Source organism: Sphaerodactylus townsendi, linkage group LG11, assembly GCF_021028975.2.
Source record: "Sphaerodactylus townsendi isolate TG3544 linkage group LG11, MPM_Stown_v2.3, whole genome shotgun sequence".
NCBI classification, from domain to species: Eukaryota; Metazoa; Chordata; class Lepidosauria; order Squamata; family Sphaerodactylidae; genus Sphaerodactylus; species Sphaerodactylus townsendi.
The window spans coordinates 76,255,903-76,271,172 of record NC_059435.1 but is presented as its reverse complement, the minus strand read 5'-3'; the positions used below and the strand labels follow the sequence as shown (position 1 = coordinate 76,271,172).

The 15,270-nt window shown below is 49.7% G+C and overlaps 1 protein-coding gene across 1 annotated transcript; it reads left to right on the top strand.

Moving 5' to 3' along the window:
- The first annotated feature begins 2,844 nt into the window (after positions 1–2,844).
- Positions 2,845–13,893, top strand: CCDC12 (coiled-coil domain containing 12). The gene is made up of 5 exons (XM_048510516.1): positions 2,845–2,979; positions 3,077–3,211; positions 3,323–3,357; positions 4,890–4,966; positions 13,109–13,893. Exons 1-5 carry the CDS (start codon positions 2,845–2,847, stop codon positions 13,186–13,188), a joined length of 462 nt encoding a protein of 153 aa, XP_048366473.1. The 3' UTR covers positions 13,189–13,893.
- Positions 13,894–15,270: the final 1,377 nt, after the last annotated feature.

Here is a 15,270-nt window from a genome sequence, read left to right as displayed (position 1 = left end):
CCTTGGCCCCGACCCGCCAGGTGCTCCTTCAGCCGGCAAAGACTCTGCCGGCCAAAGGAGCAGCCTCGCGGGGCGGGGCAGGGCTGAGGGGAGGGGTGTGAGGGGCAATTCTCCACCCACCACATGACCAGCTGGTGTGCGCCCGGGGACATGTGACACCCCCACATGTCCCCATGAGCGCTCCGCCTCTACATTCAGGTTTCCCAACTGCGGCTCACCTGTTTTCTGCACAACAGAGACGGTGTCGGCTTCTGGTTCCAAGTCTGTCTGGAAAGGCCTGCAGGTTGGAACTCCTTCACCATCCCTTGGTAAACCGTCCAACTTCGAAACGGTGTAGTCTAGGAGAGGAGAAAATCTTCAAGAGAAATGTGGATTTCTTTCACTGTAAGTAGTGAAGGCAAAAAATTCCGTAAGGCACGGAAAACCCAAGAGCGGCCTCCAGAATAGTCCTTGCATGAGAAAGAACGACGGTCCCAGATTCAGGAACGCCGTCGGGAGAGGATGGAACCCCCGCTTTGGGACGAGAGCAGGTTAGGTGTTGCGTGGCACGTAAGAGGAAGGGTCTCTGCCCCAAGACCTTTACAGTTGCTGCTGGATGGATCTGGAATGGGAGGAACCTAAAAGGCTGCACAGCCCTGAAGGTGCGTGGAAGTAGCAGGCGAGGCCTTGATCACTAGGCCAGGTGCGCCAGATGTTCATGGACCTATGGTGCTCCAGATGTTCATGGACTACAATCAGCCCCTGCCAGCGTGGCCAACTGGAGCGCCATAGGTTGGCCACCCTCGCTCTAGGCCCTTGGTGGCAAACCTTTGGCACTCCAGATGTTATGGACTACAATTCCCATCAGCCCCTACCAGCATGGCCAATTGGGACCTATGGGAATTGTAGTCCATAACATCTGGAGTGCCAAAGGTTCGCCATCACTGCTCTAGGCGGTAGCAAAATGGCTCAGCATCCCATGGATAAGGGCACGTACACAATGGGGCCATTGATGCGAGATGGTCGGTATATGGGGGAAATGCATTGTTCATTTACAGTACAGGTGTCAAACTCGCGGCCCTCCAGATGTTATGGACAACAGTTCCCATCATCCCCTGCCAGCATTTCCAACTGTAGTCCATAACATCTGGAGGGCCGCGAGTTTGACACCTGTGATTTACAGGATCTTTCTTCCATCCTCCCCCCTTCCCCCATCTCCATCTGACCATCACAACAACCATGGCGAGGAACGGGCCAAAGAGGGTGCAACGAAGGCTGCCAGCGCAAGTGGGAAGATTGGGGGGGGGAGCCCACCCAGGTGGGCAAAGCAGAGGAGGAAGGATCTTCCTTCCAAAATACTCACAGTTGTGAGTTCCTCCGCCGTGCCTTTTCCTCGGCTGCCTTCTGCACGAGTCAACCTCCTCTTGTTTGACCCAAGAGATCACCTCTGCCCTTGCAGCTGGCGGTTCTGTGGTGGGAAGAGGGAAAGGAGACCTTTTCCATGTGCTCAAAAGTCACTGGCGCATTTGTGCACGACCCTCTAGGCTGAAGCAGGCTGAAGCAGGAGCAGCAGTGGCGTAGTAGCTAAGAGCAGTGACTAAGAGCAGGTGCACTCTGATCTGGAGGAACCGGGTTTGATTCCCAGCTCTGCCGCCTGAGCTGTGGAGGCTTATCTGGGGGATTCAGATTAGCCTGGGCACTCCCACACACGCCAGCTGGGTGACCTTGGGCTAGTCACAGCTTCTCGGAGCTCTCTCAGCCCCACCTACCTCACAGGGTGTTTGTTGTGAGGGGGGAAGGGCAAGGAAATTGTCAGCCCCTTTGAGTCTCCTTACAAAAGAGAAAGGGGGGATAGAAATCCAAACTCTTCTTCTTCTTCTACCAGTGTTATAACACAATAATTGGGGTTGGGATCTGCCCACCCCCACCCCCACCACACACACACACAGTTGTTTCTAAAGCAGCAATTCTTCCACTTTTTTCAATTCCCTCTTGCCCTCCCTCGGTGGCTTGTTCCAGCTGGCCGGCCTCCCATGCAAAGAAGCCGCACAGCTCAGCTTTTCTGCAGTCTAGCTCAAATGCTGCGTGAACAAACAACTCCAGCAGAGAACGTGTCGGTCTTGCCAGCAGCACGGTTAAAAGTCACTCTCCCTGGCTTCCTGGTGAGGTTTGCTGATTTCAGTTTGGCTTACCTGTTCCAGGACGAACTGGGGGGTCTTGGGCTCCCCCCGAGTCTGTCTGAACCAGACCACAAGGTGGGTCTCCTCCTTCTGTACAGGACAAACTTTCCAGTTTAGAGACAGCAAAATCTGGTTGGGAGAATAAGGTAGTTACACCGAGCCCAAATCTGTGTGGCATTTTATGTCAGAGACAGCCACGGTGGTGAAGTGGTTAAGAATATCAGACTCGTATCTCAGGGACTTGGGTTCGAATCCCCCTTTATGCCACAAAAACTCACAACCTCACAGCCTAACCCACCTCACAGGATCGTTGTGTGGAGGAATTATGCAAGCTGCTTTGGGTCCCCATTAGGGGAGTACAGAAAATCATTTGGGGGATCGGCCTGAACCCGCCTTTGCTGAGGGGACTTCCTCTCCTCTGTTATGAACTACGGGAGTGTCACAGAATCATAGAGTTGGAAGAGACCCCCAGTGCTCGGGAGCAACAGCCGCAGAAGGCCATTGCTTTCACCTCCTGCTTGTGAGCTCCGAAAGGCACCTGGTGGGCCACTGCGAGTAGCAGAGAGCTGGACTAGATGGATTCTGGTCTGATCCAGCTGGCTTGTTCTTATGTTCTTATGTTCTTAACTTTGGAGAATGCCCTTCCCACTGTACTTGATTGCCGGTGGGCCCAAAACACATCCACATGACACCCATACAAGAGTTTGCCCCAGTGTCTTCCAAGGGGGTCTTAAGAATGTTCATGCCAGAAAGCAAAGAACGACTCTGGGATGGAGGGGGCAGACTACGGTTTCCAGAATTATTGGGGAGGCCTGTTCAGGTTTGTGCTGAGGCTGGAGGAGGACCTCAGTGGTGTGTGTGTGAGTGGAGGGGGAGGGGAGGGAAGCCACAACCTGACCCTGGTGATTCTCCAGTAGCATCCCCCCCACCCTTTGAATGTGGGCCTCTTGGCCACTCCTGAATCTCTCGCTGTCTCCTCTCGCCCTCTAGTGGAGGACAAGGTGAAGGACCAGCTGGAAGCGGCCAAGCCCGAACCCATCATCGAAGAAGTGGTACGTTGGAGGCCCTTTTAGTGGAATTCTCTTTGCCAGGAAGCTGGTTTGGCTGTTCCTGATGAGACGTCACCATATCTCTGTGTGTTTCCCTCTTTCTTCCCCCTCTAGGATCTGGCGAACTTGGCGCCCAGGAAGCCCGACTGGTGAGTGGCCACACTGCAGTGGTGTTTTTCTAGGGAGGAGGCGGAAAGGGCCAGAAGTTTAAAGCTCCTGCATGCTACTTTGATGGACAGCTGGTCTTGGAAGAGCTGCTAGGAAATGCCGAATTGGTGACCTGTTGCGTTATCAGGATGGCTGGCTCCAAGTGGGCAGGGCCTGAGCGTTATTTATTCAGCTGGCTCATCCAGTGATGGAAGGTTGTTTAAAACTGCAATCCTTCCAGGCCAGTTCTATGCTCTTGAGCCCTTCTGGAAACAGAATGGGCCGTCCGTCTAAAACAGTGGTCCCCAACCTTTTTTCATTCATGTCCCCCTTTGCAACCCATTTCCCTAAAATTGTACTCCCATATTAGCAAACTCATTATGTTTTTCCCCCCGCATACGTTCAAACGCTCTGGTGCGTATCCCTGAGCGTACATCAGACCTGGGCATTATACGGCCCGCGGGCCACATCCGGCCCGCCGGATGACCCTGACTGGCCCCCCTGCCGTGCTGGGGAGCGAGGCGTCTTTGAAAGCCCCGCAGAAGCCGGTTGCCTTGGCTGCCGGCTTCTGCGGGGCTTTCAAAAGCGTCTCGCCCCCCTGCCTTTTGGCCCGGCCCTCCATGATATTTTCTGTTTCTTATGCGGCCCCATGGAGAAAATAATTGCCCACCCCTGGCGTACATGGACTCCAGATTGGGAACCACTGGTCTAAAATATTGTTCTTCCTGGAGGGTTTTGCCTTTTGTCCAGTTCCCTATACTTTATGCCAGGAGATTTTACACCCCTGGCTTCCATAAGGGCACACCACCCCTCTCCAAATTGCTCCTGTATCAGTGATGGCGAACCTTTTTGAGACTGAGTGCCCAAATTGCAATCCAAAACCCACTTATATATCGCAAAGCGCCAACACGGCAATTTAACCTGAATACTGAGGTTTTAGTTTAGAAAAAACGGTTGGCTCCGAGGCGTGCGTTACTCGGGAGTAAGCTTGGTGGTAGTTGGTGTCTCTGCTTTGAAGCAACCATGCAACTCTTCAAACGGGTGAATCACGACCCTAGGAGGGTTTACTCAGAAGCAAGTCCCATTGCCAGCAACCAAGCTTACTCCCAGGTAAAGGATCGCGCTTTAGTTCTTCGCATGAAAATCAGTGGGGTTTAACAGTGCTTAACAGAGTTACCGACACTTCTTCCCCAAAACTAGGTCTTAGGTTTAATGCTAATAATCGAGCCCAGCGGCAAAGGCCAGCCTAGATGTGTGTGTGTGTGGGGGGGGGGTGACTCTGTTTGCACGTGCCCACAAAGAGGGCTGAGTGCCACCTCTGGCACCCGTGCCATAAGTTCGCCACCACTGTCCTATATCAACTGTGCACAGGGCAGCTGTTGTGCCGAGCCCTCGACTCAAATAAATTTGCTGTCCCAAGACTTGCTCTCTGCATCTGCAAAGGGCTGTTTGCTTTGCCTCTCTGCTCTTGCCAGCCTCGTTGGCTTGTGTTTGTGGGTGGGCTTCGTGTCAGTGTCCTTCTCTTGCCCCTTAGGGATTTGAAGCGAGACGTTGCCAAGAAACTGGAGAAGCTCGAGAAGCGAACGCAGAGGGCCATAGCAGAGCTAATAAGTGAGTGAATGTCTCCAGGGAGAGGAATTCGTGGGGTGTGAGCGGAGCAGAGGTTTCAGCTGGGTTGGGGGGCCTCCGCTGCAGCAAATGCTGCCCATCTACCAGCTCCCCTCCCATTTGAGTTTGATATTTATTCAGCTGTCCGCTTTTCCATGCCCCTGCCTCAACTCACAGCAGTGGCGTAGGAGGTGAAGAGCTCATGTATCTAATCTGGAGGAACCGGGTTTGATTCCCTGCTCTGCTGCCTGAACTGTGGAGACTTACCTGGGGAATTCAGATTAGCCTGTGCACTCCCACACACCCCAGCTGGGTGACATTGGGCTAGTCACAGCTTCTTGGAGCTCTCTCAGCCCCACCTACCTCACAGGGTGTGTGTTGTGAGGGGGGAAGGGCAAGGAGATTGTAAGCCCCTTTGAGTCTCCTGCAGGAGAGAAAGGGGGGATATAAATCCAAACTCCTCCTCTTCCTCTTCCTCTTCCTCTTCTTCTTCTTCTTCTTCTTCTTCTTCTTCTTCTTCTTCTTCTTCTTCTTCTTCTTCCTCTTCCTCTTCCTCTTCCTCCTCCTCCTCCTCCTCCTCCTCCTCCTCCTCCTCCTCCTCCTCCCTGCATCGACCTGTCCCCTGCGCCCCCTTCCAGGAGCCAGATTTCTCTCAGTGGCCCTTTCTGCACAAACCTTGCAAAATGCTTTGAGGCAGGAAATACGACGCTCCCTCCATGGAATTCCACGTTGTTTTTTCCCCCCTTCAGTTCCCAATATGTTTTATTTCCTGCCTCAAAACATTTCAAGTGGATCCCCTTTTAAAGCAGTTATTTAGTCTGAAATGTTTCCAGGACGTCTTCCCTCGCTGTGCCGTCTTGTGTACTACACTTCCCAGGAGACCTTGTGAGCCCCACTCCCTGCAGGAATTGGGGCTTGCAAGGCCTCCTGGGAAATGTAGTTCCCACCAGGCTGCTTTTAAAGGCTGCTTTTAAACTAAGGGAAGTAGGGAGGAGCGGGGGAAAGGAAGATGGGTGGGAGTCACGGGGGCGCAGGGGGGTGGGGCCGGATGCCGTTTTGCCCTGGGTGCCTTTCCCTCCCCCCCCCCCCCATGCCTCTTCTCAGACAAAATACACCCCCGGACATCCAGTGCTAGAAAATTACATTTGCAATCTGCTTGTTAAGAAGTCTCCACCGGGTCACTGAAGGACACAGAAGATGGACCCGCCCAGCCTGTCCCAGGGAGAGCGCTCGCCTGAGGCACCACCCAGGCCTTCAGCCCCTCGTCTTCCGGCGTATAATTCCACAGCTTGAGCTCGCTGGGAATTTTCCCATCCAGAGATGGCAGCCCTCGGGTGACCCCTTGCTGGGGGGTTGCCACATACTGGAAAGGGGAGATTCCACCCATGACCACAGGTGAAAATGAACAGCTGGCAAGTAATGGGGGGAGGCTACTGTCTTTCTCAAGGGGAACGTTCCCAGGAGAAGCTGGACTGTGAAACCCCAAACCACCCCTCAGCCGTTGGCAGCCTGGCATTTCCACAGAGCAGGGAAACGTTCGGTTCACAGTTGAAACGTTGATGGAGCAAGTAAGGAAGTATCTGTCTTGTGGGCTGTTCATATCTGCATAACGGCCTTCCAACGAGCAGCTCTCTGTCTCTGTCTCTGACTCACTCACTCACTCGCTCACTCGCACACTCGCACACTCACTCACTCACTCACTCACTCGCACACACTCTTTAAAATCATTTGTAAACATGACTAGTTGTGTGATATTTTAGCAGAGCAAAGCAAAGCAACCCCGGTTCCCACCTTTGGACACATGAAATGGTACTTCTAAGCATGGGCAGAGGGATTTTCCCGGGTCAGATCCATGGCCTGAGGATTTGGAGGAAGGGCTTCTTGCAGACAAAATGCAGGAATTTGAGCTGGAATGAGCCCCTGCCCGACTCCATGTAAAAAGTAAAGCTTTCGGCAGGCTATTTAGGGTGAGATATTTGGGTGAGGGAGAATTCACACTCGCGTGTGCTCAGGATATACTGATAGGTGGCATCTCACCATCCTCCTGGGAACATGGAGGTGGGGAAAATATGTAGTTCTCCCTTCTTCGTTTAATCTTCACAGCAACCTTGTGAGGTAGGCCAGACAGTAAGGCGGTTCCTGGCAGACTTGGTGGCAGGGTGGAGACACACACTGAGGGGTTTTCCTGGTCCAAAACTATCCCAACTGTCGGGGCATGTTGGCAGGAAAACAGTTTGCCTCACCCGGTCAGGGATCCGTGCTTCTATAACGTCACGCAGTGTGTGAAACCGAACTGTTCAGAGTGGCGGTTTTATAAGGGAGCAGCGATGTGGTAAAACGGTTTTGCCCTGACCTGGATCGGCCAGGCTGTCTGGACCCCGTCAGATCTCGTCTTCTAAGGAAGGTCGGCCCTGGTTAGTACGTGGGTGGAGAATCACCAAGGAAGCCTGGGGTCGCTTTACAGAGCGAGGGTGAGGCGAACCAGGTCTGAACAGCTCCTCTCTTGACCTGTCTTGACGGCCCAGGCTAACCTGATTTCATCAGAGCTCAGAAACTAACCAGAGTTAGCCCTGGTTTGTACTTGGATGGGAGACCACCGAGGGAGTCATAAGAACATAAGAACAAGCCAGCTGGATCAGACCAGAGTCCATCTAGTCCAGCACTCTGCTACTCGCAGTGGCCCACCAGGTGCCTTTGGGAGCTCACGTGCAGGAGGTGAAAGCAATGGCCTTCTGCTGCTGCTGCTCCCGAGCACCTGGTCTGCTAAGGCATTTGCAACCTCAGATCAAGGAGGATCAAGATGGGTAGCCATAGATCGACTTCTCCTCCATAAATCTGTCCAAGCCCCTTTTTAAAGCTATCCAGGTGAGTGGCCATCACCACCTTTTGTGGCAGCATATTCCAAACACCAATCACACGTTGCATGAAGAAGTGTTTCCTTTTATTAGTCCTAATTCTTCCCCCCAGCATTTTCAATGGATGCCCCCTGGTTCTAGTATTGTGAGAAAGAGAGAAAAATGTCTCTCTGTCAACATTTTCTACCCCATGCATGATTTTATAGACTTCAATCCTATCCCCCATAGACGTCTCCTCTCCAAACTAAAGAGTCCCAAATGCTGCAGCCTCTCCTCATAAGGAAGGTGCTCCAATCCTTCAATCAGGGCTGCTCTGCTGAGGCAGGCGATGGCAAACCACCTCTGAGTGTCTCTTGCTCTGAAAACCCTACGGAGGCACCATAATTTGCCTGCGACTTGGCGGCCCTTTCCACCCCCACGTCTCCTTATTCTGTTCTTAAACATTTACTTTTTAAATTTAAGTGTCAATGTGAACGCTTCGATGCCTGATGTCCCCCACCCTAGTTAGGCGGAAAGACAATGAATCAATTTAATTAACAGCCTAGACAAAAGTTAACTAAAGCTTTATTGAGGTCAAACACTTAACGGCATGGGGAGGAAGGAGACACCCCAGCTCCTTGCTGGGTCTCAGAATCCTGGCATGCCCTTCCCGTGAACACAACGGCCGGCAGTTCCAACTGAACGCACCCTTCATGGGAGGGCCTCGGAGTTAACGTCCTCACTGCTTCAGTTTGCCAGAAATTCATGGTTCGGCTTTCCCAAGTGAGTCATGCAGCCTGGCCGGAGTCCTGTAATCTTGGTACCGTTGACCCATTTGACCACAAAGCAGGGGTGTTTTGCACGCTTGTCGTGAAGACGTTTTACCACGCCCTGGAAGAGAGGCACGGGGCACAGTGAGCAAGAACCAGGGGGTGGTGTAGCACAATCAGAAGACGATAAACCATGGGTTTCCAACTATGGTGCTTCAGATGTTCATGGACTACAATTCCCATCAGCCTCTGCTGGCATGGCCAAATGAAGAAAACTTGTACCTACAGGCTAACAATGAAGACTTCAAAAAATTAGTTCTCCCACGGGAGTAGCAATTTACTTTTAAGTAACCCAAATAAATTTATAATTTTACAAACAGTAACCAAATGTTTTGGAAAATTGTTTTCATTCTTCCATTGGAGTAATATATATAAACAAAAGATAGAACGGCACGGCAAAGTAATCTCAATGTAAATATAACAGCTAGCCAGATTCTAGATAATTAACCAATTGGCCTCGTTAAACTTCACGACTGTTAAAGGCAGGTCAGGGTTTTTCAAATACAATAATGGTTACAATCAGTGAGGACAACGCTCTGCAATTGGTTTGTTCTTATGCCTCTCGAAATGTCCTTGAATTGGCCATGCCAGCAGGGGCTGATGGGTCTTGTAGTCCACGAACATCTGAAGTGCTAGAGTTGGACACCTCTGCTCTAAACCAACTGGGCAGTGTGTGTGCCACAGACAGAAATGCATCTGACCGTGATGTGCCTATGAAAATGCCAGCCATGGATGGGGTAAAATGTTAGGAGCAAAAACTACCAGACTACAGCCACCCAGCCCAGAAAACCCACCCCAGCCAGTGAGTATTAAGTTGCACCCTATGAATTAATATCCCCCCAAATGTCTGATCTTTGATAGCCTCGCTCAAGTCTTGGAAACCAAAAGCAATGAGTTCCTCAACTTGACTCAATCCACAATCATTTCCGCACAGACCATTTGAAACATTTCACAAACATTTTTAAAAGAACCATTTTGGCTTTTTGTTTTGTTTTTGGTCTGCGTAGTGCAGAAAAATTAAGCATTTCAGGCAAAAACCATTTTTCTGCTACTCTCCAGGCCACCAACCACTGGCTGAGCATTTCCTGTGGACGTCTCCTCAGCTGGCGTCGTGGCTGGCTACCATTTCTATTTTTTTCCTTTTTCCATTTTATTAGTTTTGTATATCACCCTTCCCCTAAGGGCTCAGGATGGTGAACAACAATTTTTAAAATACATAAAAACACAATTTAATTTAATTTAAATTCAGGGATTAAAGTACATGAATGGACTCAGTTTTGCCTGCTGATTATGGGAACATATTATCTTCTATTTTTTTTTAAAAATATGTCTTGATAGGAAATGTACAAGCATCACCAACAATGACAGAGATACTTATTGGATCACACAGCTGCTTAAAAGGATTTCCCAGCAAAAGGGCAAGCGAATCAGAAGTCTAACTGATGAAGTAGTAAAGCCGTAAAACGCGGCATTGTCTGCAATCCCCATCTAAATATCAATATCATTACAATTTTTGGCTATGCGCTTGTCAGCACAGAGAACGTCCTATTGTTGGACGTTGCCCATATGTCTCTTTTGTTTGTCTGTTTAGGCGTGATATCTGCAGTTTATTGTCATCTCTGTTTCAGCGAACGAGGAAATAAGTCTGAGCATCTGTACACTTTAATTGCACCACAAAGAAACGTTGTGGTCACTCAGTGGTCAATGTCCCTTGTAGCTCGGGTGTTAACAGGTTTGGGTTTATTCGTTCACACAGCGGCCCACCAGTTCCTCTGGAGGTCCAACAACTGGGCATAGAGGCTGAGGCCTTTCACTTATGTTGCTTCCTGTCACTGGGATTCAGAGGTAGACTGCCTCTGAGCATGAAGTTTCCTTTTAGTCACCATGGGCAGTAGCTACTGACCAATTTGTTCTTCATGAATTTGTCTAATCCACTGGTAAATCTATGTATGCCGTTGGCAAACGAACCCATCTCAATTCTGCTTCACTTGTACCCCACTTTTCTTTGTAATGGAGACCCAAAGCGGTTCACAGCATTCTCGGCTCCTCAGTTTTGCTTGCACGCTTCCATGGCAGAGCAGGGATTCGAAGCTGGGCCTCCCTGACTAAGGTTCAGTGGTGAACCCTAGGTTCAGTGGTGGCAAACCTTTGGCACTCCAGATGTTACGGACTACAATTCCCATCAGCCCCTGCCAGCATGGTCAATTGGCCATGCTGGCAGGGGCTGATGGGAGTTGTAGTCCGTAACATCTGGAGTGCCAAAGGTTCGCCACCACAGCCCTAGTTGGACACTTTCACCACGTCTCCACACAGTTCGCAACATTCTCACATCTTTTTGGAAAACACTCTGCACTTACCCCAGGATGCTGTTGATCAGGTTGCTCAGTTAAAGCCTGGGCCACTTCTGGGGCCAACATTGCCCGGCCAGCAGTCCCAGAAAACATGGCCACCAGCAGTGCGAAGCTGACCAGCAGTAGCCACACACAGCGCATTTCTCCTGGAGCTTGAGTCTTAGCTGCCGCGTCCCCTTGTGAGTCAAGAAAGGACTTTGGCGCTCGTTCTTTATCTGGTTGGTGGGAAGGGCTGTGTCAGGAACACGTGGCCCTCTTAGGATAAACAGGAAAGCCCTGGATGTGGAAATCTCCGTTTTGGGGCGTTTCTCTACCACCCAGTTGCCTCACCGGCTGAACATCTCAGCATTTACTCAATATCTCCGCCCATTAATCAGTTCATTTATACTTGCAAAGCCACAGGCTGGCAGCGCTTAGAAGGGGATGCTGTGGTCACAAACAGTCAGCATGGATTTCTGAAGAACAAGTCATGCCAGACTAATCTCATTTCTTTTTTTTTAAGGGTGACAAACTTAGTAGATGAAGGGAAGGCTGTGGACGTAGCATCCCTTGATTTTAGTAAAGCTTTTGACGAGGTGTCCCATAATATTCTTTCAAGTCAGCTAGTGAACTTGACAATGCTACTATTAGATGGATTTCTAATTGGTTGACTGACCGAACTCAAAGGGTTAATTAATGGCTCATCTTCATCCTGGAGAGAAGTGACTAGCGGGGTGCCACAGGGTTCTATCTTGGGCCCAGTGCTATTCAATATTTTTATCAATGACTTGGATGATGGAATAGAGGGCATGCTAATTCAGTTTGCAGGTGACACCAAATTAGGAGGGGTAGCTGATGCCCTAGAGGACAGGGTCAGAATTCAAAATGATCTGGGCAGATAAGAGAACTGGGCCCAAACTAACAAAATGAATTTCAACAGAGATAAATGTAAGATACTACACTCAGGCAGACAAAATGAAATGCACAGATGTAGGATGGGGGACACCTGGTTTGACAACACTACATGTGAAAGGGATCTGGGAGTCTTAGTAGATCATAAACTGAACATGAGTCAGCAGTGTGATGCGGCAGCCAAGAGAGCCAATGCGATTCTGGTCTATCAATAGGAGTATAGTGCAGTGATGGCGAACCTATGGCACGGGTGCCAGAGGTGGCACTCAGAGCCCTCTCTGTGGGCACGCGCACCCAGAGTTCATCATGTGGGGGGGGGGCAGAAAATCACCCCCCCACCCCCATCTAGGCTGTCCTGGGCACGATCCTTTACATGGGAGTAAGCTCGGTTGCTGGCAGTGGGGCTTGCTTTTGAGTAAACCCTCCTAGGGTCGTGATTCACCCATTCGAAGTGTGGCACGGTTGCTTCACCAAGCTTACTCCTGAGTAATGGGCAACTCAAAGGCAACCGTATTGTCTAAACTAAAACCTCAGTATTCAGATTAAATTGCCGTGTTGGCACTTTGCAATAAATAAGTGAGTTTGGGGCTGCAATTTGGGCACTCGGTCTCGAAAAGGTTCGCCATCACTGATATAGTGTCTAGGTTGAGGAATGCAATTGTACCTCTCTATTCTGCATTGGTTAGACCTCACCTGGAATATTGTGGGACATCACAGTTGTGGGACATGGCAGGGTTTTTTTTAATTAAAGTTTTATTGAAATTAAAATAGTACAATAACCATTATTTCTCAACATACAAATAACACATACGATCTCAACAAAACACCCGGGTAAATAAAGGTAAGAACAGTAATATCTCCCACAAAGAGATATCTAAAAGGCATATTACATTAACAATGTTTTTCCAAGTGTTTTAAAATTTATCCGGGGTTTTCTTTAATTTACATATTAACTTGGTTGTTGTGTGGTTTCTGGGCTGTATGGCCGTGTTCTAGTAGCATTTTCTCCTGACGTTTCGTCTGCATCTATGGCTGTGGCCAGCCACAGATGCAGTTGAAACGGCAGGAGAAAATGCTACTAGAACACGGCCGTATAGCCCAGAAACCACACAACACCTTAGTGATTCCCAACACTCCAGTGATTGACGAAGGCTGTGAAAGCCTTTGACATGTTAACTTGTCTGCTTGCATAACTTTATACATGGCAGTTTCTAAGCCGCGTCTCCATTTCCCTCCTAGGAGAGAGGCTCCGGGGCCAGGAAGAGAACTTGGCGTCGGCCATCGACTCAGCAAAGCCAGACGAAAGCGATTCGGACTGAGGCTGCCCGTCGAGGGCTCTTGGGGCCCCCGCTTCCCTTTGGTTCAAGGCGGGTCTTGACGCAGATGACTTGCGAAGGGGCTGTTTCCGTTCTCTGCGAGACTGGCGAGCAATTCAGACATGTCTGGTGGAAGACCACGGGGGCTCTGGGATTTTGGGATCAGGCACCTGTGAGTGTTAAAAACAGGTGCACGGAGGAGGCAGGAACACCATCTTGTGGGTCTGATCTGTGGCGAGAAATGTCAACGGAGGACACAAGGAATAAAGGGGGGAAAACATTTGTTTTCAGAGTAGTGAGAGTTTCATTCTCTGCGCTCATTCAGATTCAGAGACCTCTATTAGGCATACCCAACATGGGGACAAAAGGAAAAAGGAAAGAGTAAATCCAATAAGGAACAGTGAAAACAGCGTGAACGGAAGCCAACTGAACCTAGTCCAAAGTGTGCAGCAAAAATGTGGCTCCGATTTCCGTTATTTTGGCCTCCGAATTGTTGAGCTGAAGAATCATCTTTGTGTTGGTAGAAAGACCCGAGAACCCAGCCGATGTTAAGGCAGAGATGTCGGGCCTAAAGCTGTCATACTTGGGGCAGGAGAGCAAGATGTGTTCAGGGGAATCAGTATTGGAAAGGCAGAAAGAACAGCGTCGATCTTGCCGAGGAATGTCTAAGATCCGACCTTGAAATAAAGGCGACGGAAAGGAATGACATCTCGCTCTTGAAAGTGCCCCTCTAAGTTTATGGTTTGGGAGTTGGTTCAGATTGCAAAATGCAGCAAAATGATGTAGCAAAATGCAAAATGAAGCACATGGGGGCAAAAAATCCAAACTTCACATACAAGCTACAAGGGTCAGTGCTATCAGTCACAGACCAGGAAAGGGATTTGGGCGTCTTAGTTGATAGTTCCATGGGAATGTCAACTCAATGCATGGCAGCTGTGAAAAAGGCAAACTCTATGCTGGGGATCATTAGGAAAGGAATTGATAATAAAACGGCAAAGGTTGTCATGCCCTTATATAAAGCCGTGGTGCGACCGCACTTGGAGTACTGTGTCCAGTTCTGGTCGCCGCATCTCAAAAAGGTTATTGAGGAGATAGAAAAAGTGCAGAGAAGGGCAACGGGGATTATTGAGGGACTGGAGCACCTTCCTTATGAGGAGAGGCTGCGGTGTTTGGGACTCTTTAGTTTGGAGAGGAGACGTCTGAGGGGGGATATGATTGAAATCTATAAAATGATGCATGGGGTAGAAAATGTTGACAGAGAGAAATTTTTCTCTCTTTCTCACAATACTAGAACCAGGGGGCATCCATTGAAAATGCTGGGGGGAAGAATTAGAACTAATAAAAGGAAACACTTTTTCACGGAACGTGTGATTGGTGTTTGGAATATGCTGCCACAGGAGGTGGTGATGGCCACTCACCTGGATAGCTTTAAAAGGGGCTTGGACAGATTTATGGAGGAGAAGTCAATCTATGGCTCCCAATCTTGATCCTCCTTGATCTGAGATTGCAAATGCCTTAACAGACCAGGTCATCGGAAGCAAAAAAAAACGCCGCAGAAAGGCCGTGCTTTCACATCCTGCAGGTGAGCTCCCAAAGGCACCTGGTGGGCCACTGCGAGTAGCAGAGAGCTGGACTAGATGGACTCTGGTCTGATCCAGCTGGCTTGTTCTTATGTTCTTATGTTCTTATAGTGGGCAACACAGAGCTTTCAGGGAGTGATCCCAAAGAGTGGACAAGAACTCTGTGCCTTGCTCTGAGCTCATTCCAGGACATCCCAAAGAAACAGGCGCAAAATAGCCAGAGAACCAAAAGGCAAAAGCAGACTTGTGCATCGATGAGGCAGAGGGCTCGATCCAGAAGATCCCTTCTACTAGCATTGTAGCTTTCTGCCCATGCAAAGAGCCTTCCAGCATTTTCCCCAAACCAAGGCTGTTTATGCTGCAGCAGGGCTGTGCTGTTTGTGAAACAGGATCTGGGCATCTGTCCCATAACCACTGAAACCACCCAGTAGATATTGCATCTCTAAGGGATGGCATACAAGCAACCACCGTTAACAGTAAAATAAATATTCTGTTCTCAGCAGAA